Source organism: Narcine bancroftii, chromosome 3, assembly GCF_036971445.1.
Source record: "Narcine bancroftii isolate sNarBan1 chromosome 3, sNarBan1.hap1, whole genome shotgun sequence".
Classification (NCBI taxonomy): Eukaryota; Metazoa; Chordata; class Chondrichthyes; order Torpediniformes; family Narcinidae; genus Narcine; species Narcine bancroftii.
The window spans coordinates 61,267,403-61,290,963 of NC_091471.1; the positions used below are offsets into that span (position 1 = coordinate 61,267,403).

Here is a 23,561-nt window from a genome sequence, read left to right on the forward strand (position 1 = left end):
AATCAGTTTCTTCAATAACTGCATCCATTTCCTTAGCAGTGTGGTTTTACAAATTCTATTTACAATTAATTCTCCATTTTTGTCAACTGCTCTCTGATCTTCTTTCTTAATTAGAATCATCAAATTCAGCTCTGTTTCCAGGAACAAAGTTTAAAAAATCCTTTTGGTCACTGTTTTCTGGAATATCCAATATTTCTAAGTCCTTTCTCAATGTTTTGTACTCTGAAGACAGTTGCACCATGTTGCCAATGAAATGTGCTTTATACCATCAGCGCAATTTTTTCTGTTTGCTCGTTGCAGCGATTTCTTTATTGATCTTATTTGTTGGTGCATCTGGATGTTTTTGATTGTTGTCAAGGTGTTCAGGAAAGTCTGAATTGGATGGTTGTTTCAAAGTTTCACCACAGATATATTGGCACTTATTTTTGACTGCTTCTGAGCAATATCATTCTATCTTTGTAATGGTCCATTGGTTGTCCATCCAAGCATAGTTTTAATAGCATAAGGTCCATCTCTCACACTCAGTGCTACTTCTACTGGTTCCAGAGCCTTTGGTGCATTTAAACCCAATAGCATCTCTATCTCAGAGCTATCTTCCATTACATAAACCTTCCTCAAATGTGACCAATGATCGACCACATTTTGATGTGGGATGTTTCCTTTATGCACAGGCATGGTCTTCTGGGTGTATATGTCTGGAAGATCATAAAAATCCTCGCTGTGTGTTCCAGTAACCTCTAACCTGAAACCATGTTAGTTTCAATAACCTTTTTTGTCCCATGGTTTTCAATAGAATGTTTGTCTTTTTTTCTTTGAAAGTTAAGCTTATTCATAAGCTCCACAGTGCAAAATGATGGAATGCTACCTGGATCAAGAAATGCATGTGTATGTCCCATTGTATTCCTGTCCTTGGAATGAGCTGCAAACTATCATATAGTTCCTGTACAAGTTATCTGCACCGGCCCCAGTAAGACCACTTATCAATACTGAAGCTTCAACATTGTTTTCATCTGCTTCTTTCATCAATGTTTGTTCCTTTTCATTCTTCTTCTTTTCCTTCAAGATTAGTAGTATTTTAGAATGCTTTTGCTTACATATTTCGCAGCTGAGTAATTTTTTTTGTAGATTTTGCTGATATTATTTACACAGCCAAAACGCATTCCATTTTCCTTCAAAAAAGCTATTTTCCCATGTTTTCTTTTTCCATCTGTGCACACTTTTCTAAATTGTGCCTATAATTACATCACAAACATTTCTTCTCAAGAGATGAACTTTCATTTTCCTTAATTTCCTTAAGGTGGCAAATGTACTTTAACTTTGGTTGAGGATGTGATTTGGACTTCTTAACTTCTTTACTCACTAATTCCATGCACTGGATCTGTGACGACATCCACTTGTCCTCCAACGAATTCCACCAAATCCTTAAAAGTAGCTGTCACGTAGTACAGGTAACTTCTTTGGTATTCAACAACTTCTCCATAATTCTCTCATCCAGTTGAATAATTTAGCTGCAATATTTATCATATTCTGAGGTATGTGAAGCTCTTGAAGATGGCCAATCTCTGTCATGATATTGCAACATCCTCTTAGAGGATGTAAGCTTATAAACCATTTGTGTCCTTTGGTCTTATTAACAGCCATGAAAAAGCCTTCAGTATATAAGCTCGAGAAATTCTATACTTTTTGCCAAAATGCTTCTCTAGTAACCACTTAGCCTGCTTGAATCCTACTTCAGGATTCATATGTTAGTAACTCTTTACAAGTTCTTGTGGTGGTCCTCTCATGAACTGCTGCAAAAAATATAAACAATCCTCCTGGCTTTGATACTTAATTTCAATAGTGGATTCAAAGCTTTTTATAACAGAGAGAAATTCAAGGGGTCACCATAAAAATGTGGAATCTCTCTCTTATGCAGAGAAGAGAGAGTATGTAACTACATTAATGATGCAACTATCTCATTTTGTCATACTTAGGCATGTGTTACTTCGTCCACCTGGATTTCTAATACTTGCCGAGAGCACATGGTATGACTCTAAGAGGTGGCATTTGCCTCCCATCTTTTTCCAATGCACCCAGCATCTGGCTCCTTGGATCAACTGGTTTAATTCTGGTTCTTGCACATCTCACATCTGTGGCGCTGACTCAGCCCAGTGCCTTAACCTGCTTAGTCCAGGACCAAGCACTTCCTGTGGTTCTATCACTGGCTCAGCCCTGTGCCTTAGACCTGTCTATTTCAGGACCAAGCCCAAATTGTGGCTGTAGCACTAGTTCAATTTTGGTAATTAATAGTATCTTTTTCTGAAGTCCTTCATTAAAACTTGATGCTTTCAATAATTCAAGCACAGAGCCTTCTAGTGCCTGGAACCTGGCCTCATTATCAGCAATTTCTCTGTCCAGTTTCAGTTGCTTCTATTGTTGTTTTTTAAAGCTCAATTTCCTTCATTCTTAGGTACTCCTCCTGTAGCTCCTCTTCTCACTGTCGTGGCACGTCCTGAAGCTCCTTTTCTTGTCACCACACCCTTGTCATTCTAATTCACTCTTCCTTATCTTCTAAGTAGAATTTCAACTGAAGCTTTGCCTTTTTCCACTTTAAGAGCTGCTGCATCTGCTTGAATCTTTAAATGCATAGATTCAGTACTTGAAACTCTGGAGTGTTCTCCAGCACATCTCTTGCTGGAAGTATTTGACGCACTACTGCTAGGTCATAGTAGCGTCAGATGATGCTTTAATCTTTGACCATGTCTCCATTTTGGATTGTTCATCCTCCACACCACCATCTTGTGGCATAGCTTCAGCCGCTATTGAGAATTCGATCTCAAATTCTATTAATGTTTTTTTTCCCAGTAATTTTATGGGATGTGTAGCCCTAACAACTATTCTTTAACTATATCCTCCCTCACTTGCTTAAAGATCCGCTTTGTTTACCTTTGTATCTAATTGCTACTGTTGTAATTCATTTCTAAGTTCTGTTTTCTTCATCTTCTTGACACCTAGCTCCTGAGCAGCTGCTGTTTTGTTCATTTGTCATTTGTTGCACAATATGCACAACAATCTCTCCAAAACCGAAACCGTCCTCGTTGGACAAGCGGATCCAATGTATGAAACTGTTCTAATCTATATTAAACACACAAAAGGCTTACCGCTTCTTAAATGGACTTAGTGGTTGATGTTTGTGTCTCCTTGTCAATCTGCTCCAACAGAACTCATTCGACCAAATCTTCTCTTCCAAATCCAATTTCCAGTTTTCTATGTCTTCAATTTCGCCTTCTATTGACTAACGAGTGAATAGTCCAAATTTTCTTTGACTGAAAATTGTCCATTTTATTGACTAACGAGTCAGTCATCTAGTTTTCTTTGACTATACTATTGCGACTATTTCCCTTTATAATCACTTGAGCAACATGCAGGGATCATTGTTTTGACTTGTTTAAATAGTCTGTTTCAAAGTAGCATTGAGGTTTTGACTGTTTATTTGAATTCTTAAAACAGTAAACTATACTTAAAACAATTATTAAACAGACAATAAAATATCAATATTTTAATGCTTTCAAAAGTACATGGTCAAATAAATTACTTGGACCATCTTCATCTTACTCTAGTCCAACATAGTACAATAGCAAAGTCAAAACTAAACTTGAAATAAACACGCAGAAAAGACCTTGACCAAGAGACATTCGCAAACAATATTCTAGCTGCTGGATTTCTTTCAAATGTGTGTTTGCAAGTCATTTTAACCCTTACACCAAATATTTCTAAGTTCTTCAGTGAGATTTACAAATGACTGTTGCATCACTGACATTTTTTTTTAAAAAAACCTTACTACACCCAAAATAAATGTCATACCCCAGAAAGCTAGAGAAAATAAGCCTTTAACACTTCTAAGAGGTTAATAAATTGTTATTAGACATCATTAATCTAAGGGTATAACCATTCAGTTTTAACAAAAGTCTTCAGATATTATCAACTCCACTCTCAAATGCAGCTGATAACTGCAGAAAGGAAATAATAAACTTGTTGCCTTTGCAAATTCATTTATAAGCAATCTCTATTGTCAGAACATGGTGGCCATCTTGCATGTAACAATAGGACATATGCTATTGTGCCAGTGAGCAGTAATCCTGGTGTGTGCCACCTTTTACTTGGCTACAGGAGCAGACAATATAAGAGCTACAGCTGGGGTGCTACTCCTCTGACATCCAGAGAATTGTTCATTTGGCAATGACTCTCCCTGGCAACTCTTGCTGATTTATAGTTGTATAAGCACCAATTTGCTCATATGTGAGCTATTTGTATAAGAACATGGTGATAATCTATGAAATAGCTTCATGTGAATGAATAGAATGTAAAGAAAAATAAGATAATCTATCGGTAATATCAATGAAAGCTGTATTTCAGAGAAAATAAAACATTGGAAATTATTGCAGCCATGCTCTTTAAATGTGAAATGCATAAAAGTCAAAATTCCAATATCAGATTATAAATCCTCTATTATTGTCTTCCACGAGATGCCATGTTGATTTGGTTTTAGCATTCTTCATTTTGGGATTAAAAGTTTGAATGTAATATTGTATGTATGCAAACATTGGCCTCGGACAATGAATTTCAGTTTGATGTTTTTGGTTAAAGTATACAAGGGGCGTCAGGTTCATCCTGGTGCAGATCAGCCATGACCCATTTGAATTGTAAAATTTACTTGAAGATTGATTGGCCTTCTGATTCAATGCTTTTCAGTAAATGTGCAAATTTCAGTGAATGCAATTTGTCGCAATTTTCATTGTAAATTGCAGAATTTTGCTTTTCTATCAAACATATAATTTTGACTTGTAATTGTGTATCAATTTCCATGGTGATTATATTGTTGCTTGTTTGTGTTAGTGTAGACTGGCAAAATAGTCAGCATGGACATGGTGGACTGAAGGGTCTGTTTCTGTGCTGTCTGACTTTTTTCCATTTCATTTTATATTGCTTTCCTCTTTACCGTACCATTCTTCCCAGACATTTAAAGTGTCAGTTTCTGAGGATTTTTAAAAAATAAATGGAGGTAAACTAGCTCTGTCTTGTATCAACTATTGTGCACTTCAGCACTATTTCTTCCAGATACTATATATAAATAATCTGATTTATAAAAAGTTTATGAAATTTTTTTTGCTTCACAGATTAATGATTTCTATAACCAAAGTCATTTTACAGTAAAACCTGTTATCCAGAATTCAAGCAATCTGCAATAAAAATCATGGAAAAGGTGGAAAAAAAATACACAAGTTTAAAATTGGTGTCCCTTGGTGACCAGTTCACCAATCCTGCAACACACGAGCTCAAGCAACCAGAAAATTCACTTCTCTGGCATTTACCAATCCCCATCGGTGCCATTTACTGGGGTCTATACTGTATAAAGCTTTAATTTTGAATGACTCTGTGGAATAATCTTTATTTTCTGAATTTAATGGATTAGGATGACCTACCACAACTAGCCATTCTTATCTACCATTCTTTGGCTTGGCTTCGCAGATGAAGATTTATGGAGGGGTAATGTCCATGTCAGCTGCAGGCTCGTTTGTGACTGACAAGTCCGATGCGGGACAGGCAGACACGGTTGCAGCGGTTTGCTAGGGAAAATTGGTTGGTTGGGGTTGGGTGTTGGGTTTTTCCTCCTTTGTCTTTTGTCAGTGAGGTGGGCTCTGCGGTCTTCTTCAAAGGAGGTTGCTGCCCGCCGAACTGTGAGGCGCCAAGATGCACGGTTTGAGGCGATATCAGCCCACTGGCGGTGGTCAATGTGGCAGGCACCAAGAGATTTCTTTAGGCAGTCCTTGTACCTCTTCTTTGGTGCACCTCTGTCACGGTGGCCAGTGGAGAGCTCGCCTTATAACACAATCTTGGGAAGGCGATGGTCCTCCATTCTGGAGATGTGACCTACCCAGCGCAGTTGGATATTCAGCAGCGTGGATTCGATGCTGTCGGCCTCTGTCATCTCGAGTACTTCGATATTAGGGATAAAGTCGCTCCAATGAATGTTGAGGATGGAGCGGAGACAACGCTGGTGGAAGCGTTCTAGGAGCCGTAGGTGATGCCGGTAGAGGACCCGTGATTCGGAGCCGAACAGGAGTGTGGGTATGACAACGGCTCTGTATATGCTAATCTTTGTGAGGTTTTTCAGTTGGTTGTTTTTCCAGACTCTTTTGTGTAGTCTTCCAAAGGCGCTATTTGCCTTGGCGAGTCTGTTGTCTATCTCGTTGTCGATCCTTGCATCCGATGAAATGGTGCAGCGGAGTTAGGTAAACTGGTTGACCATTTTGAGTTTTGTGTGCCCGGTGGAGATGTGGGGGGGCTGGTAGTCATGGTGGGGAGCTGGCTGATGGAGGACCTCAGTTTTCTTCAGGCTGACTTCCAGGCCAAACATTTTGGCAGTTACGATTAATCTGTCACAAAATATCTGAACGTACTTTTGTAAATTCTCAGTGACAAAGTGCTGGCCTCGTTTTCAATGGTGTATCACTGTATATTTGGAGGGCTTCATGCACATCATATGGAAAGTGCCAGAACAATGTCTTTGAAGCTTTGAATTCTTTTGCACTGAGGCAAATTGGTGGGAAAAATGAGTTTGACTGAAGGTTAGACTATTAGTCGTCGTAGAATGGTGAAAAACTAGGGTTATTGGAAGTTCAAAGAGATTGAGGGTTGAGGACAGGAGCAGGGCAAGTTCAGGACTGGGTTTCACATATACAAATTATTAAAATGTTAGGACAGATACAGAAAACAGTCAAAAATGTCAATTGAATGTTAGTCCAGCTAAGAAGAAATGGAGTGAAATGGGGGTAAAAGTTCCACAATTATAGGGCTTTGAGCAGTTCTAGATGTTGCGTCATCAAATTGGACCTGAATGGAATACTTGCACCAAAAATAAGAACGTGTACAAATATGTTGTTATCCTTGGGTTAATGTTTTGGAATGGAATTGCTCTTTTTTTCCTCCCCTCTGCACTATGAAAGAAACAATCTATTTTAGGAACTCTGGTCAAGCAGCATCAGTGGAAGAAAAAGAATTGTCAAATTTTGTGTTGGAACCCTTTGTCAAGATTGAGGTTTTTTTTTACTACATCGGGAACTATTAGGGAAGAGGTATCTTCCAGCTATCCATCCCGTAGGATGATGATGGTTCCTTTCAGTCATTTGGTGGAGTTGGTGAGTGGCTGGAAAGGCCGATCCTTGACAGGTCCTGGTTTCCAAATACTTGGCAGGTGAGACCCACGGGCAGAAGCTCTGTGTTGGCACTTCCTGTGCCTTCCCTCTATTGCCTCTTTGAGCATCCACATCTTTTCTGATGGCATCTCTCCACTGCAAGCCATCTTGAGCCAGATCCTCCCATGTCGATGGGGCAATGTCAACTTTCTTGAGGCTCCTGTGCAGAACATCCTTGTACCATCGTCGCTGGTCTCTTCGTTTTTGGGTACCACTGGACAATTGGCCATACAAGATGTCCTTGGGCAGTCTTCCATCTGGCATTCCAACTGCCTAGTGCAGTTGGGCTGACATCACCAAGGTTGAAAGTGCTGGCACTCTGGCTTGAGAAAAGACCTCTATTGGAGACCTTGTCTCGCCAGTTGATCTTCATCAGAGAAAATGGGTGACATTGCTGCAGTTGGTCAAACTGACGCAAGTGACTCTGATAATGGCACCACGTCTCACATCCATACATCAAGGATGATATGACAATGACCCTGTCGATACGCCTTGCATTTGGTGGCCAACCTGATATTCCAGCTGGCCAAAAGCAAAGCAGGTGTTTCTGGTTCTGACTCCATCTTTACATCTAGGGAAGTTGAGGATGTTATTGTGCTGTCCAGATAGCAAAACGTGTTGGCAGCATTGAGACGAGTGTCCTCAATAAGGACAGTGGTTCTTCACAGCTTGAGCCAAGGCCCGATTGGTTCAAAACGTCCATCTTTTCCAGGCTAATTGTCAATCCATAGCTCTTGGCAGCACTGTCAAAGCAACTAGTGATCTCTTGTAAGTCTTCGAGAGAGTCGGCAACCAGTGCACAGTCATCAGCAAACTGTAGCTTGTCACCACAATGTCCTTGACTTTTGAATTTGCTCTCAGTTTTGCGAGGTTGAGGAGTCTGCCGTCAGCCCTCGTTTGTAGGAAGACCCCTAACTTCAGGTCTGAGGTGGCATCCTGAAGAACAGCAGCGAGGAATAGTCCAAACAAAGTAGGAGCCAAAACACAGCCTTGTTTTACGCTGTTGCTGATGGGAAATGAGTCTGACAACTCACCCCACATATTGTTGCGGCCTTCTATATCTTCGTGGAACTGACAGATGATGCTGATTTGGTGTGGATGACACTGAGTTTTGGTAAGAGCTTCCACAGGCCAACTCTGCCAACAGTGACAAACACTTTGGTTAGATCAACAAATGTGACATAGAGAAATGTGTTGAGCAGCAGAGAAGTCTCTTCGGGCTGCCTCAGAAGATTCTATCCACTGTATGACAACCTGTTCGAAATCCACACTGGCTTTCTGGAAGGATGTTGTCATTGATACTAGACACCAAATGTCTAAAGAAAATCTTCGTGAGGCAGTTTGCCGCAACTGACAGAAGATGCCACGATAATTGTTGCAATCTCTCGTCTCCCTTCTTGTAGTTGGTCACGATTGATGTGTCTTTGAAGTCTTGTGGTAGTTCTGCAGCTCCCCACAATTTTGTGAACAGCTGATGCAGGCATGACGTCAGTGTGTTACCATCATACTGTTACCAACAGATCTTGGCTGGAATACAGTCAGGCCCTGATGTTTTGTTGTGTTTTAGCTGTTTGATGGCTTTGATGACCACATAAAGAGTAAATCTAGCTCGAACAATACGAGTTGAGGGTGTTCTCTGCCTAGTGCTTCACATCAGTGATGATTCCTGATCTATTCAACAACTTGTAAAAGTGTTTTTGCCATATTTTCATGTGCTCTGACTTCTCAGTGAAGATGGATATACTGTCTTTGTTCAGAAGCACCTTGCTTTGATGGACCATACACAACCTTGATTGCTTCACAGAAGCTTCTTGAGTCATTACAGTCAGCGAAAGCTTGTTTGCCTTGGAGCTGCCTCTGCATAGTTGATTTTGCACTCAGAGGCATGCTTTTTGGAACTTGAATTTTGGCGTTGAAAAAGAGCTTGATGTGCAACTGCCTTCGCTCTTAAAAGGTCTTGTGCAGATTGTTTGTTCTCATCAAATCAGTCCTGATGCTTGAATTTGACTTTCCCAAAGGTGACCTGGGCAGTGCCGTAGAACATTTCTTTGAAAGCATTCCAGTGCTCAGTAATATCATCTGGTGGATTCTCAACCAGTCTCCCCAGAGGATTTCAGGGCATCAGCAGGCTCATAGTGTTTCAATTTGGTGGTATTCAGCTTTTTGGATGGTTTGGCAGCAATCAATCTGCATGGAAGTTTGATTGATAAACATAGATCTGGCCACACTATTTAATGATCAGTTGGCCACTCAGCTCCACGCTTAAGTCTGGTGATATTCACGTCAGAGATGTCTCGTCGGGTGATGACGTCGTCAATGAGATGTCATCTTTTTGATCTTGGATGCATCCATGTGCATTTGAGCTTGTTTGGCCATCTGAACGATGAGTTAGTCATGCACAGTTTGAATTCTGTGCACATCGAGAGAAGCAGTAGACCATTACCTTTACGGTTGCCAATCCCTTGGCATCTGATCACACCAGGCCACACAGTGGGCTATTTGCCAACCTGAGCATTAAGGTCTCCCAGCAACCACAGCTTATTGGAAGTTGCGACGCTACTGATGGTGGGTTTTCAGCTCACTAAAAATTATGGAACTGAGATGGGAGGGGATCCTATTGGTGAAGTGTGGGTGGAAGAGGATTGAAGCTGCAAGATGATGAGAATGGGTGGGGAAAGGGGACAAAAAATGGACGGGGGGGTGGGTTGTCAAGAAAGGTGGAAAGAAATGGAAGAAGAGAAATTGGGAGATTTTTAGTAATGTATTTGTACTCTGATACCTCTGTCGATCAACCTCCAAGTGAGGATCAGCTTTTCCATTCTTATCTAAAATGTATTGTCACATTTATCCACATTATTTCCTCATTCTACTAGTTTATCTTTTAATTTATTGCAGCCTTCCCCAGCATTGACTTGCTACCCCTAAATTTCGTCTCCAAGTTTGGCATTGATGATGGTTGTAACACAAGAAATGGTAGCAAATATCTCGAGGCATCTGCTTCCTCCCGTATTTATTAAGATAATGGTTGATCTTTATCTTTTTTAATTTATTTTTAATTGGTTTGAACAAACATTTCATAAGATGTATCTTCGATATTATACTTGTGTATCATATTCGCCACTATTTTCCACATAATATTTATCTGAGATATACACAGAGAGAAGATAGAATGGGAAAAAAAGAAAACTATATACAAGTAGGGAGTGATTTTTTTTACAACATCAATCATTGAGTTATGAAGTATTAATGTAATTAAACCATTTTACCGAGTATGAATCAAATTGTTCCAACTTATGATTAACAGATGCGATTATCTTCTCCATTTTATAAATATCCATTATAATTTCCTTCCATTTAAAGTTGGGGTCTCCTGTGATAACCATTTCCTGGTAAGATTCTTCTTGCCACTGCCAGTATATTCATTCAATATTTATCTCTTTTTGACCATTCATGAGGTATATACTCAAAATCTATGGTCTTTCTAAGGGTGTTTCACACTTAAAAATGTCTTGTGTATCCCACTCCATTAATCTTTGATAACAGGGCAGTCCCAAAAAATATGGTAATAGTTTGCATCTTGATTTCCACAATTTCTCCAGAAAAAATGGAGGTTTTATTATAACAGGATTTATGGGAGGGTGTAGTTAAGTACCTTTTCAGGTTTTTCCACACAAATTCCCTCCACTTCTGTGAACTGGGACACACTTCTTCAAATAATAGTTGTCCCTTCTTCCTTTTCCCATTGTTTTAATGTATGAAGTCAAGTGCATTCCAATAAAACCTCTCCATTATCATTGAATTCTAAGATCAATTTCTTTGTTAATTTGATCGTAAAATAGGGGTAATTGAGTTTTCTTTGGCTGTAGGTCAAAATCAACAGATAAATATATAGGTGCATGGTCACTTATATCTATTATCCCAAGTCCACAGATGTTTATTTTGTTGTTATTTTTTCCAAATGTTATGAAATAGTCTATTCTTGTACATAAAGAATGGAGGATAGAGTAATGGGTGTACTCCCTTCTGTCATAGAAAAGGTACCTCCATATATTAATTTTGCAATATCCTCAAAAACTTTATTTTGTAAAGAATTTATTTCATACATTTTTTTTATTGGAAGAGTCTAACTTTGGTTGTAACTGTAAATTTAAGTCTTCTCCCACATATCAAGAGACCATCTGTTTTCGCTACTGTAATAATAGTAATTTTCTGGAAGAAATTAATATCGAGGTGTGCATATATTCAGTAAAGTAATTGGATTCCCATCTATATTCCACCTTCATAGAATATATCTGCCCTCCTTATCTTTTATTTTGAATACTTTACAAAATTTAGTTTGAGATGAGAATAGCAACTCCTCTCCCATTTATATGAGGAGAAAACAAATTGGTGAAGCCCATTCTCTTTAGTTTTCTGTGCTTATTATCATTTAAATGGGTTTCCTGTAAATGTACTACATGGCCTTGTTCTTTCTTCATTTCAGATAGAATTTTACTCTGATTGGATTTAACTGCCCATTAACATTAAATGAATTTTATCTTATCCTTAACCATGTATATTTATCTATCAATATATCATTGAAATTAGCAGAATATAGCTTAATCATTCTCTTCTTCTTTGGCTTGGCTTCGTGGACGAAGATTTATGGAGGGGGTAAAAGAAACGTGAGTGGAAAAAAGGTAATGAAGGTGTGATTCCAAGACTGGGGTCTCTAATAAATGACCCTGAATTGGGCTAGAGAAAGTGTCTAGCTGTGGGGGATAGCCTCTTTTATTTGCAAGTTGAGGACCCCCATTGCAGTATCCATAAAAGTAAATGTAAAGAACTATGTCCAACATACAGAAAAGATTTCCCTGTCTGTTCCTCCCATGTATATATTCTCATTTACATGGGGGAAAAAGGTGAATGAATGAATAAAAAATAAAATAATTCAGAGTATAAAAACACCTTATTGAGATAACCTTCTGGAGATACTTAGGACAACATTTATTTTTGCTTCTGTTTAACATCAATGCTTTTGAAATTAGATTTTATGACTTCTGGAGGGGTTGAGGTCTGTCTTCTGAACACTGTCTCTTCCTGCTCTCGCTCTCGCTCTCTCTCCTCCCCCCCCCCCACCCCTTCCTTGCTTTCTCAATTCTGTCACTATTTCTCCAATAGAGCAGGATAGTTACTCAGACAGGCTTTCCCTTTGTTTGACTACGCTGACGGGCCAACCTCTGTCCTTCATGTATGCATTCACTCCTTCCATTGTCTGATATAGCCACATCCCATCTTCATAAAACACTTGCAGTTTTGTAGGGTACTGAAGCTAATCTTTCTTTGCTTTAATACTTGCTTTGCTTCAGAATATTCCTTGTGTTTCTGCAAGACTGCTGTTTGGTTATCTTGATCAAAATGTATTAATTTCCCATTCAAAAATACCACCTCCTTTCCCCAGGCCCTGCGCAGAATCTCTGCTTTGATTTTGTATCGAAGGAATCTGATTACTATTGATCATGGTTTATCTTCCCTGTCTCTAGAAGGCCTTGGGACGAGCACTCAATGTGCTCTCTCAATCTCAAGTTCCGTATTCGGGGGATGTCTACAAACTCCACCATAGACTGCCCCTCTGCATCTTCAGGAACATTATATATCCAAATATTCTTATGTCTTGACCTTCTTTCTTGATCATTTTATTTTCTTGTTGATTTAATGCAGTTATCATCTTATTTAGTATCTGTTGCACATTTTGAATTCATGACGCTACCAGCTCTATTATTCGATTCGAGTTGGTGAGCTCCCACTTGATTTCATTTTAGTTGCTGTTTTATGTCTTTTTTGATATTCGCTCATCTCTTCCAGAATTTTTAATAGATTTGCTGCTTCTCCTAAACGAGGCCCAATGTCAGCTTGGTTATTATGTGCCTTTGTAGGAGAGTTGTTGCATCCCTCTCGACCACAGGCTCAGCAGTGACGCTTATTTTTCTCCATTTCTTTTCCTCATTCTTGCCTCCTATATTTTTGAAAAATCTTGTATTTGGCAAGATTAACAAGGTATAATAATTGTTTTACCAGAAGATCTGTTATTTAGGCTGCCATTCTGAACGATATCATCACCGGAAATTCGGTTGATCTTTATGTCTGTGCTGAAAGTTACTGATTTCCGTGATGAACGACAACGTGCATATCTCCACAACCCTCTTAGGTAAACAATTCTAAGGTTCAGCTCTCTGAGTGAAGAAATTTCTTCATTTCTCAGTACAGGTACTCGATCCTTTATCCGGAACCCTTGTTCCGAATTTTGGATTTTCCGGATTTCGGAAAGCCCACTCGAATTGTGCTGCCATATCCACCCCCACCCCTTTCCAGTCCCTCGGCTGTCTCCCCCGACCCCTGGACCCTCGGCCGCCTCCCCCGACCATCAGTCCCCACTTGCCGGATTTTGGAGCTTTCCGGATTTTAGATGTCCGGATAAAAGACTGTGTACCTGTACTAAAACGTGTACCCTTTTTTCTGAATCTGTGCCCCTGATCCTAGAATTTTCACCCAGATCAAATATCTTATCTGCATTTTCCCTTGTCAAGTACTTTATGAATTTTGTATGTTTTAATTAGGTCTCCTCTTATTCTTGCAAGTGCTAGAGGACAAATTCCAGTCAACTCGATCTCTACTTATTAGCAGTTCTGAGCTAGTTGAATTAATCTTCACTGTCCTCCCATCATGGCAAGTGTTTTTTTTTTGTGTTTGAGAAGACCAGAACTATACATAATTCTCCAGACGCTGTCTCATCAATTGCACCAAGGCTTCCCTACACCTAAATTTACATGACACAAGAAAGACAGACGTATCTTTTATTCTCTTTGTCACTTCCCACACTTGTTTGCTGACCTTCAGTTATATGTTCACAAACACAGTACCCTTTGAAAATCCTCAATAACCAATCTCTCATCATTTAATAAACACCCTGCTTGTTAAGTGGAAGATAAATGAAAAGTTACATTCCAAAAAAACTTTAACGAGTGCTAGATGCATATTGTCATTGAACAGCATGAATGATTCTTGTCATTACAGAATCAGAATCGGGCTTACGGTCATGAACATTTGTCATAAGATGTGTTCTTTTCCAGCAGCAGTAATTATGCATTGCAGGTACAAAGAATTGCTGTAAATTACATTTCCATAAACATTAAAAAATAAATTATGCCAAAATGAGATAAAGTTAGGTAATGCCTGTCGTTCATTGACCATTCTGAAATCTGATGGTGGAGGGGAAGAAGCTGTTTTTTGTGTCACGTTGGGTGTTTGTCTTCAGCTCCTGTTTTTGCCTTTCCTGATGGCAGCAGTGAGAAAAGGGCATGAGCTGGGTGCTGAGTCTCCTTGATGATGGAGGCTGCTTTCTTGAGACACTGCCTCTGCCTGGAGAGGACTAATGCCCATGATGGTGCTGGCTGGGTTCACATCTCTCTGTAACATTTTTCTGTACTGGCACCTCCATACCAGACAGTGATTCCACCGGTCAGAATGCTCTCCATGGACTGTGATTCCACGTGTCAGAATGCTCTCCACGGACAGTGATTCCACGTGTCAGAATGCTCTCCACGGACAGTGATTCCACCGGCAAGAATGCTCTCCACGGACAGTGATTCCACCGGTCAGAATGCTCTCCATGGACTGTGATTCCACCTGCAAGAATGCTCTCCACGGACAGTGATTCCACCGGTCAGAATGCTCTCCACGGACAGTGATTCCACCGGTCAGAATGCTCTCCACGGACAGTGATTCCACCGGTCAGAATGCTCTCCATGGACTGTGATTCCAGCTGCAAGAATGCTCTCCACGGACAGTGATTCCACCGGTCAGAATGCTCTCCATGGACTGTGATTCCACCTGCAAGAATGCTCTCCACGGACAGTGATTCCACCGGTCAGAATGCTCTCCACGGACAGTGATTCCACCGGTCAGAATGCTCTCCACGGACAGTGATTCCACCGGTCAGAATGCTCTCCATGGACTGTGATTCCACCTGTCAGAATGCTTTCCATGTTTCACCTGTAGAAATTCACAAGAGCCTTTGGGGACACCAAATCTCCTCAAGCTCGTAATAATATATAGCTGCTGCTGAGCCTTCATGATAGCATTGATATGGGGGTTCACAGGATAGATTTTCTGTGATGTTGACACCCAAAAATATGAAGTTTCTTACACTCTCCACTGCTCACCCCTTGATGAGGACTGGTTTGTGTTCTCCTGGTTTCCCCTTCCTGAATTCCATAATCAGTTCCTTAGTTTTGCTAACATTGAGTGCAAGGTTGTTATGACACCACTCAACTAGCCAATCTGTCTCATTGCCTTCAGTGATTCTGGTGACAACTGTTGTATCTTTGGGATTTGAATTGTGTCTAACCACACAGTCATGGGTGTGGAGAGAGTAGAGCTAAGCACGCTTTCTTGCGGTACGACTGAGTTGATTGTCAGTGAGAAGGAGACATTAAGGATCCATTTGCAGAGGGTCAAGTTTTAAAGCTTGCTGGCCATCGCTGAGGTGGTGATGGTGTTGAAAGTTGAGCTGGAATCGGTGAAAAGCAGCCTGATGTACAGGTGATCCAAGGTTGAGTGGAGACTGGTGAGATTGCATCTGCTGTGGAACTGTTATAGTGGCAGGTGAATTGCACTGGGTCCAGGTCTTATCTCTCAAAACATTTCATTACAGTTGATGTTAGTGCTACTGGGTGATAGTCAATGAGGCCGCTCCTGCTCATCTTGGGCACCAGGATGATTGATGCACTTTCGAATCAGGTGAGAACCTCTGACAACAGCAATGAGAGATTGAAAATGTTCTTGACCACTCCAGCTATATAGATGGCTCAGATTTCCAGTGCCCTGCCAGGTACACCATCAGGGCTTGATGGCTGTAAGGGTCCATCCCTTGAAGGATATAATGATGTTGACCACAGGATAGCCAACATCTACAGAGATTTTCATTGGTGCAGTTGAATTCTCATTTTCAATGTGAGCATAAAAGATTTTCAACTCATCGGGGAGTGAAGCATCATAGCCATTTATGCTGTTAGGTTTTCCATTGTAGGATATAATTAGCTGCAAACCCTGCCAGAGCTGGTAAGTATTTGATTCTCTCTCTAGCTTCACTTGGAATTGCCGTTTTGCTGTTAAGTTAGCTTTCCATAGGTCATACCCGGACTTCTTATAGAGATCCGGTTCATCGGACTTAAATGCCATCAACCTAGCCATCATTAGGTTGCAAATCCTTTGCTTCGTCCACTGCTCTTGGTTGAGGTCATCACGGTGTGTGTGCATGGACACACACTCATCCACACAGGTTCTGATGAAGTCGGAGACTGCCGTAAAATATTCATTCAAGTTTGAAGATGTATCCTCGAATATGGTCCAGTCCATTAATTCAAAGCAGTGTTGCAGGTGCTTTTTGAACTGTGAATAGAATTGAACATTTGTTTGAATTATCTATGGATATCTTCACCTGCTCTTATGCTGGATGGAAGGTCATTCTTAAAGGGCTGAGGAAATTGCTGTTCCATTTCAGTGGAATAGATAGGGCATTTAGCTGGAATCTGTTTCCCATTTAATGAATGCAAGAAACATCAGACAGAACACCTGGACACCAAAGGTGCAAACATCAGGATGCTCTTTATCGACTACAGTTCAGCATAATCTCAAAACTGATCAGCAAACTTCAAGACCGGGGAGTTAACACCCTGCTCTGCTTACTTTAAACCTACGACTGTGGTGGGTACGACAATAATACTATCTACAAATTGACGACGATACCACAGTACTGGGTTGTATAAAGGAAGGAGATGAGTCACCATACAGGATGGAAATTGAAAACTTGGCTGAATGGTGGACCAACAATAACCTTGCACTCAATATCACCAAAACCATGGAGCTGATTGTTGACTTCAGGAAAGGAAAGCCAGAGGTATACAATCCAGTGATCACTGGGGGATCAGAGATGGCGAGGGTGAGCAAATTTATTTCTTGGGAGTCACTATCTTGGAGGATCTTTCTTTGATGCATCAGATCAATGGCATGGTGAAGAAAGCACATCAGCGCCTCGATTTCCTCAGGAGTTTGTGGAGATTTGGTCTGACATCAGAAACCCTGGCAAATTTCTACAGAGGTGTGGTGGAAAGTGCTGACCAGCTGCATCATGGTCTGGTTTGGAAACACCAATACCCTTGAGCATGAAGTCCTCCAAAAGGTAGTGGACATAGGCCAGGACGTCACTGAAAAAACCCTCCCCACTATTGCCGTCAGAGAGTAGCTGTAATCATCAAAGACTCTCCCCACCCTGATGGGCTCTGTTCTTATTGCTGCCATCAGGAAAGAGGTAGAGGTGCCACAAGACTCACACCACTAAGTTCAGGAACAGCTATGACAAATTCATTTGGAGACTTGTTTAAGGACTCTTGTGTACTTATTGATTTTATTTTTGTTCTCCCTGTATTGCAATTTGTTTACTGTTCTTTGTTTACACGTTTCACACTGTGTATACATTTATTTTTGCACTTCCTATTAGCGGTAATTCTGCCGCGCCCGCAGGAAAAAGGGAATCCTGGGGTTGTACATGATGTACTCTGACAATAAATCTGAACTCTGATCTGGTCATGGAACACCATGAATGTTACTTACCATTTATCATTCTGTGCCTTAATGTTGTCTTGATCTTTTTGAATCCAAGGATGGAATGTTTTTTTTTTGATGACCTGTGATTAGAATTGAACACTTGTCTGGTTATCTGTGGATATCTTCACTTCTGCTCTTTTGATGAATGGAAGGTCACCCTTGAAGCAAATCAATGTGTTTGGACTAAGGACATTGCTGTTCCATCTCAGTGGAAGAGATTATATAGCTGGGATATTTTTCCCATAGTATCAGTAGCAAAAACAAATTTGTGTAATGTTGTTCGGGTTCGTGTAGGTCCCACAGGTTAAGAACCAGATCAAAGTGCAGGTACAAAGCACTCGGTGGTGGATGCTTCCTCTCCATTACATGTAGGTTTAAGAAGCAGGGAAGGAATTTTAAAGACTATTTGATGAGATAATTTTTAGTGGTTGACACTTGAACTCACCGGTGATGGAACTGGATATACTCATTATGTTTGAGATGTTTAAGATATACAGTTGAATAATTAATGCATCGACTGATCTAACCTAATGTGGGCAAATGAACTTGGTCCGTTCAACAGTACGGACAATGGGGCAAATGGCTTTTTTCTTTCTGTGCCTTGTGACTCCAACATGCTTTCTTTGAGGTTAGTGTGGAGAAAACTGACTCCTGGTATGAAGAGATGTTGAGTCGTTTTGGAGTTGATTTAGAGAGGAATTAACAGGATGGACGCTGAAAAAATGTTTTCCCAATTAGCGATATCCAGAACAAGGAGGCCAAGTTTCAGAATTGGACATAATCCATTTAAAATGGAGGCAAGAAATTTCTTCTGAGAGTTGTAGCTCTTAGAAATTCTGTATCTGAGTTATGGAGACCAAGTTATTGAATGTATTCAAGTCTGAGAGTGAAGGTGTATGGGAAGCAAGCAGGAAAGTAGTAGAGGTTAATCTGCCTCAGCTACTTTCTTTAAGATGCTTGTTCAGATTAAAGGAATGGGTGAGGATGTGCTGTGCGGGGTATCATGACAAAACATCAGAGATCGATGAGAGATTGATCAGTGTTGCTGAGAGGGACCTTGGTGTTCTTAAAATATCAATTACAGAGATAACTTGCAGCTGCAGTAAATGGTATGGCACAAGGAATTTGCGTTCTTGAGTCATACATCACAGTAACAGGCCCTTCAGCCCACCATGTAACTCATCAATACCAATCTATACTAATCCCATTTACCTGCCTTCTATATTCAAATGTTCATCCAAACAAGAGTAGAAATGTCTTGCTGTAGTTATATAAGGTCATTGCACCTGAAGTATGGTCTGACTTTGGTGTGTAAAGATAATTTTGTGACAAATAAAATGCAACAAAGGTTCACTGATTTTGGGGATGGTGAGTTTGTTATGAGGTTAAGCTGACAAATTCTATAGTTTCTCGAGTTTATAAAAGTGGGCAGTGATGTCATAAAAATATGCAAAAACTTGAGGCTTGAGAGTGAAGATGCAGGATTGACTTTTTTTTATGTGTCTGGGACCAGAGGTGACAGCTTAAGAATAAGAAATTGGTCATTCAAGACCTGGAAGAGGAAGAAATGGTGCCATTCAGTGATGAATTAACTTTTGAAAGTATACACAAGTGAATGGTGAGGAATTTTGAAGCCAGAAATTGATGCCTTTTTGAATATTCAAGAATTGAGGAACATAAAAACTAGGAGCAGGGCCGAGCCATCAATTGCATGTCAAAATTAGTTGGTTTCGGCACTGGAGGGTGGCAGAAAAATGAGCATGATGTTTCCATTTTCTCTAATCCACTGTAGTCTGAAATTTATTTCCCACATCGTTTCAAAGTTGAATTGTGGCCTTATTGCATAAACCTTCTGCTATGAGAAATTTGTGCTTTCTTGTTTTGTCAAGGAATTTAATGTTCAGGAAAGTATATTAGGTGCATAATCTGCATCTTAGGTTGACATTTTCATGCTGTAATTGCAGAACGGTATACCAGGAATATATCTACAATTATTCATGTTTAGGCAGATTTGGCTAACCTACGACTCACCAAATCCTGCCATTGTTCCAATTGTGACAGGCTTCAGTTTAATTTTCGATATACTATTGCTAATTTACAGCATTTGTACAATGTGGACAATTGAAGTGTTCTCTTTAAAAATCATTGAACCCTTCCTGTTTATGCGAAGGTCTGAGTTTTCATACAGCTTTATTACAGCTGGGGAGTTGCATTAGACTATATCAGAGGTCAACTGCATTGCTTAAGGTCTGAAGGCTAGATATACCAGGTGGGAACAGCAGACTTCCTTTCCTAAAGTGAAGTAAATAAGATTTTAAGGCAATCTGGTAGTTGCAAAATTAACAGAATTGAAATTTCACTATTGTTGTGACATATCTCTGGATCAGTTATCCAGACTTCTGTTTTACCAGTGAAGTTACATAATGACCATGTGCTTCTCTGGATAACATACCACCTCACATACACACATATTTTAGAAAATTGTGTGTGGTATCAATCTTCCAAGATTAATATATAATCTTCATTTCATGATTCCTGCTGGACTGATTTTACTTCCTATCTAGATCCAGAGTTATTCAATGCATTAAAATAGCTTTAACAGAAACTTACTCTGCCTTTTATTTTTATCCCCTAGGCTCACCTGAAATTCCCAATTGATTACCCATATTCTCCACCAACCTTCAGATTTCTGACAAAAATGTGGCACCCTAATATTTATGAGGTAAGTGTCCATGAAATTATAATTTCCTCTCTCTCAAAACATTTTAAGATGTGGAGCTAAGATTATCGTGGGAAAGATTTGTAATGAGTTGATGCTTTTCATATCTTGGGAGAAATCCCAATGAGCAACTTTGCAACCAATGAAATGTCGACCTTGTTGTCATGGAGGAAGCACCAATGGGTGGAGAGACAGCCATGGCGAGTTCTCAAAAATCATCCACATGATAACCATGAGCATTGAGGATTAAATATTGCCCAGAGTACTGGCAATAGGTCTTTGGATAGAATTTGGATTTAACACCTCATTGAAGAGCTGTTCTTCCCTCACTCCAACCACCCCCAGTGCAGCTTCTCACTACTCCTGCATGAGTCAGTCTAAAATTTTTAGTCTGAGTTTCTGGAGTGTGACTTGAGCCCACAGAGAACACTGCTGATAGAACTGTGGCTGAGAACTTGCTATCTTGTGGTTTTTTTGTTAGTCTGGAAACCAGAGGATTTGCTTCCATAACATTTCTAATATAGCCTCAAAGCTGATCTTCATTTATTGGACTAGTGCAGTATCCTATCTCCCTACTTCCAGTTTGGTCTCTCACCAGGCCTGCCATGTGTCTGAAGTTGTCAGCACCTCCCTCGGTTATCCACATCATTGCAAAGCAAAGTTTTATTAGATTTAAGAGAGTTATGGAGAGAGACAGGGAAGGACCAGGAATTAAAAATCTGAAGTGAGCCAAGGCTACCTTTTGAAGGTATAAGACGAGTCTAACTCAGGGTCATTGGAACAGGTTGTTTGAAGAAAGAGGAACATGAGGAAAATGGAATGTTTTTAAAACTCTGATGTCCAGGACTTGCATTTTCCTGTTAGAGTGAAGGAGCAGACATGCAAGCATAGCGAGGCTTGGATGATGAGGGAAATTGAGGCTCTGGTCAAGAGTTATTCCCCTTCCCATGGCACTTTCCCATGAAACTGAAGAAGGTGCTAGCGTGTCATTTTAACACTTCTCATCAATCCAGGGATTGAATCCAGGGATTCACCTCTTCCAAGTCTAACATCATTTGCACGTCTAACGTCGTGTAAAAGTAAACTCCACATTATGAGTGGGTTGTGTACCAAGAAAATGGTTCTTATCATCATTTTCTGTAATACAAAGCGACGTCAAGGGGAATCTGAGGGACCGCGCACTCATCTTCATTGATGAGACAGAGGTGGAGAGGGTCAGTGCATTCAGGTTTCTGGGTGTCCACATAATTTTGACAGTCATCGAGGCAACCATGAAAAAGACACACCAGTGCTTTAAGGAGTTTGAGGAGATTTGGCATGTCGCCGAATACTTTATCACACTTTTTCAGATCTATTTTGGAACGTATACTAACTGGTTGCAACATGGCCTGGTTTGGTGATGCAAGTGCCCTGGAATGCAGAAAGCTGCGGAGATTGGCAGACATACCCAAGTCCATGTCAGGGTATATACTGTATCAATATGCCAGTTCACGTGTACTTGCTGCCTTTGTCCATCTCTGTGGTAGAATTTGCAGGTTTGGAAGATGGTGTCAGAGTAGCCTAGGCAAATAACTATGTGCCAGTGGTGGAGGGAATGAATGCATAGAATGAGAGACGTGGCACCAATCCAGAGGGCTGCTTTATCCTGGATTGTGTGGGGGGGATTGTTCTCATCCAGACAAGTGGAGCATATTTCATCACAGTCCTGACTCGTGCCTTGTAAATGGTAGAAAAACAGTGCACAAAAGTGCTGAAGAAATTCAGCAGGTCGCACAGCATCCATGGAAAGCAATAGGCAATTGACTTTTTGGGTCTGAGCCCCTCTTCAGGTATGCCGAAAGTGAGGGTGGGCGGTTGTGGGAGGGGGAGCAGGCAATGAGTGGTTAGATGGGAGGGAGAAGAATAAGGAGCTAAAAGGTGATGGGGAGGCAGCAGAGGGCTGAAAAAGGTGGTCTCTGATTTGGGGAAAAGGAAGGGAAGGTGCTGAAAAGTTGAAGGGAGTCAGATGGATGAAGGGAAGTGCAAGAATGGGAGGGTGGGCTAGGGATTACTGGAAATTGGAGGTTGATATCTGGTTACACGTGGCCTCAACCTGCCAGACATATCAATGTGGTGAATGGGATGTGGAATTGAAGTGGCAGGCCAAGGGAGCTCCCTGGTTTGCAGCGGACAAAGTGAAGGTGTTCAATAAAGTAATTCCACCCCCCCCCCAATCTGCATCCTGATGAACAGGAGGCTACAGCAGATACAGTAAATAGTAAAGCTTTGAAGTGACAGTAGGCGAGTCCTTTGCTGTTGTAGCCACAATATTTCTGTGCTTGCTCAAGATTATATTTTGGCCACTGGTATTCCCCCAGGATGTCCATGATTGGAGACTTGGTGATGGTAATACCAATGAATGTCAAAGCGACCCTCTATTGTATTGGAGATGGTCATTGGCTTTTGTGGCAAGAATGTTACTTGTTGCAATTGTTGACTGCATCATTCTCTGAGTATTTGTAAATGATATTTAAAAATATAATTTTTATCTCCTTCCTGCAGGAAAGGTGTCAATAAGATTGAAAGAGCGCAGAGGAGATTTATAAGGATGTTGACAAGACTTGAACTGAGTTAGAGGGAAGGGCTAAACAGGTTAGGACCTTATTCCCTGGAGCGTAGAAGTATGAGGGGAGCTTTGGTGATATATAAAATTGAGGGGCATAGATAGAGTAGATACAAGCAGGCTTTTTCCGCTGAGGTTGGGTGAGACAAAAATTAGAGGAAGTGGGTTAAGGGGGTAAGGGGAAATGGTTAAAGGGAACATTTGGGGGAGTGGGGAGAATGTGGAACGAGCTGCCAGCTGAAGTGGAGAAAGTGATCTTAATTTTAATATTTAAGAAGAATTTGCATAGGTGTGGATGGGAGGGGAATGGAGGGTTATGTTCTGGATCCAGGTCAATGGGATGAGGCAGAATAAAAGTTTG

General features: G+C 40.6%; 1 protein-coding gene across 25 annotated transcripts in view; it reads left to right on the forward strand.

Moving 5' to 3' along the window:
- The window catches only part of ube2r2 (ubiquitin-conjugating enzyme E2R 2), a 118,429-nt gene that overhangs the window by 78,868 nt on the left and 16,000 nt on the right, over positions 1-23,561 (forward strand). For 24 of the 25 annotated variants that reach the window (XM_069924131.1, XM_069924128.1, XM_069924134.1 and 21 more), the window contains one exon: positions 20,515-20,601. In XM_069924131.1, the coding sequence (XP_069780232.1) occupies positions 20,515-20,601 (87 nt within the window). Of the gene's footprint in view, positions 1-14,288; positions 14,367-20,514; positions 20,602-23,561 lie in introns of all 25 variants that reach the window. The other variant, XM_069924154.1, reaches the window with a different exon arrangement.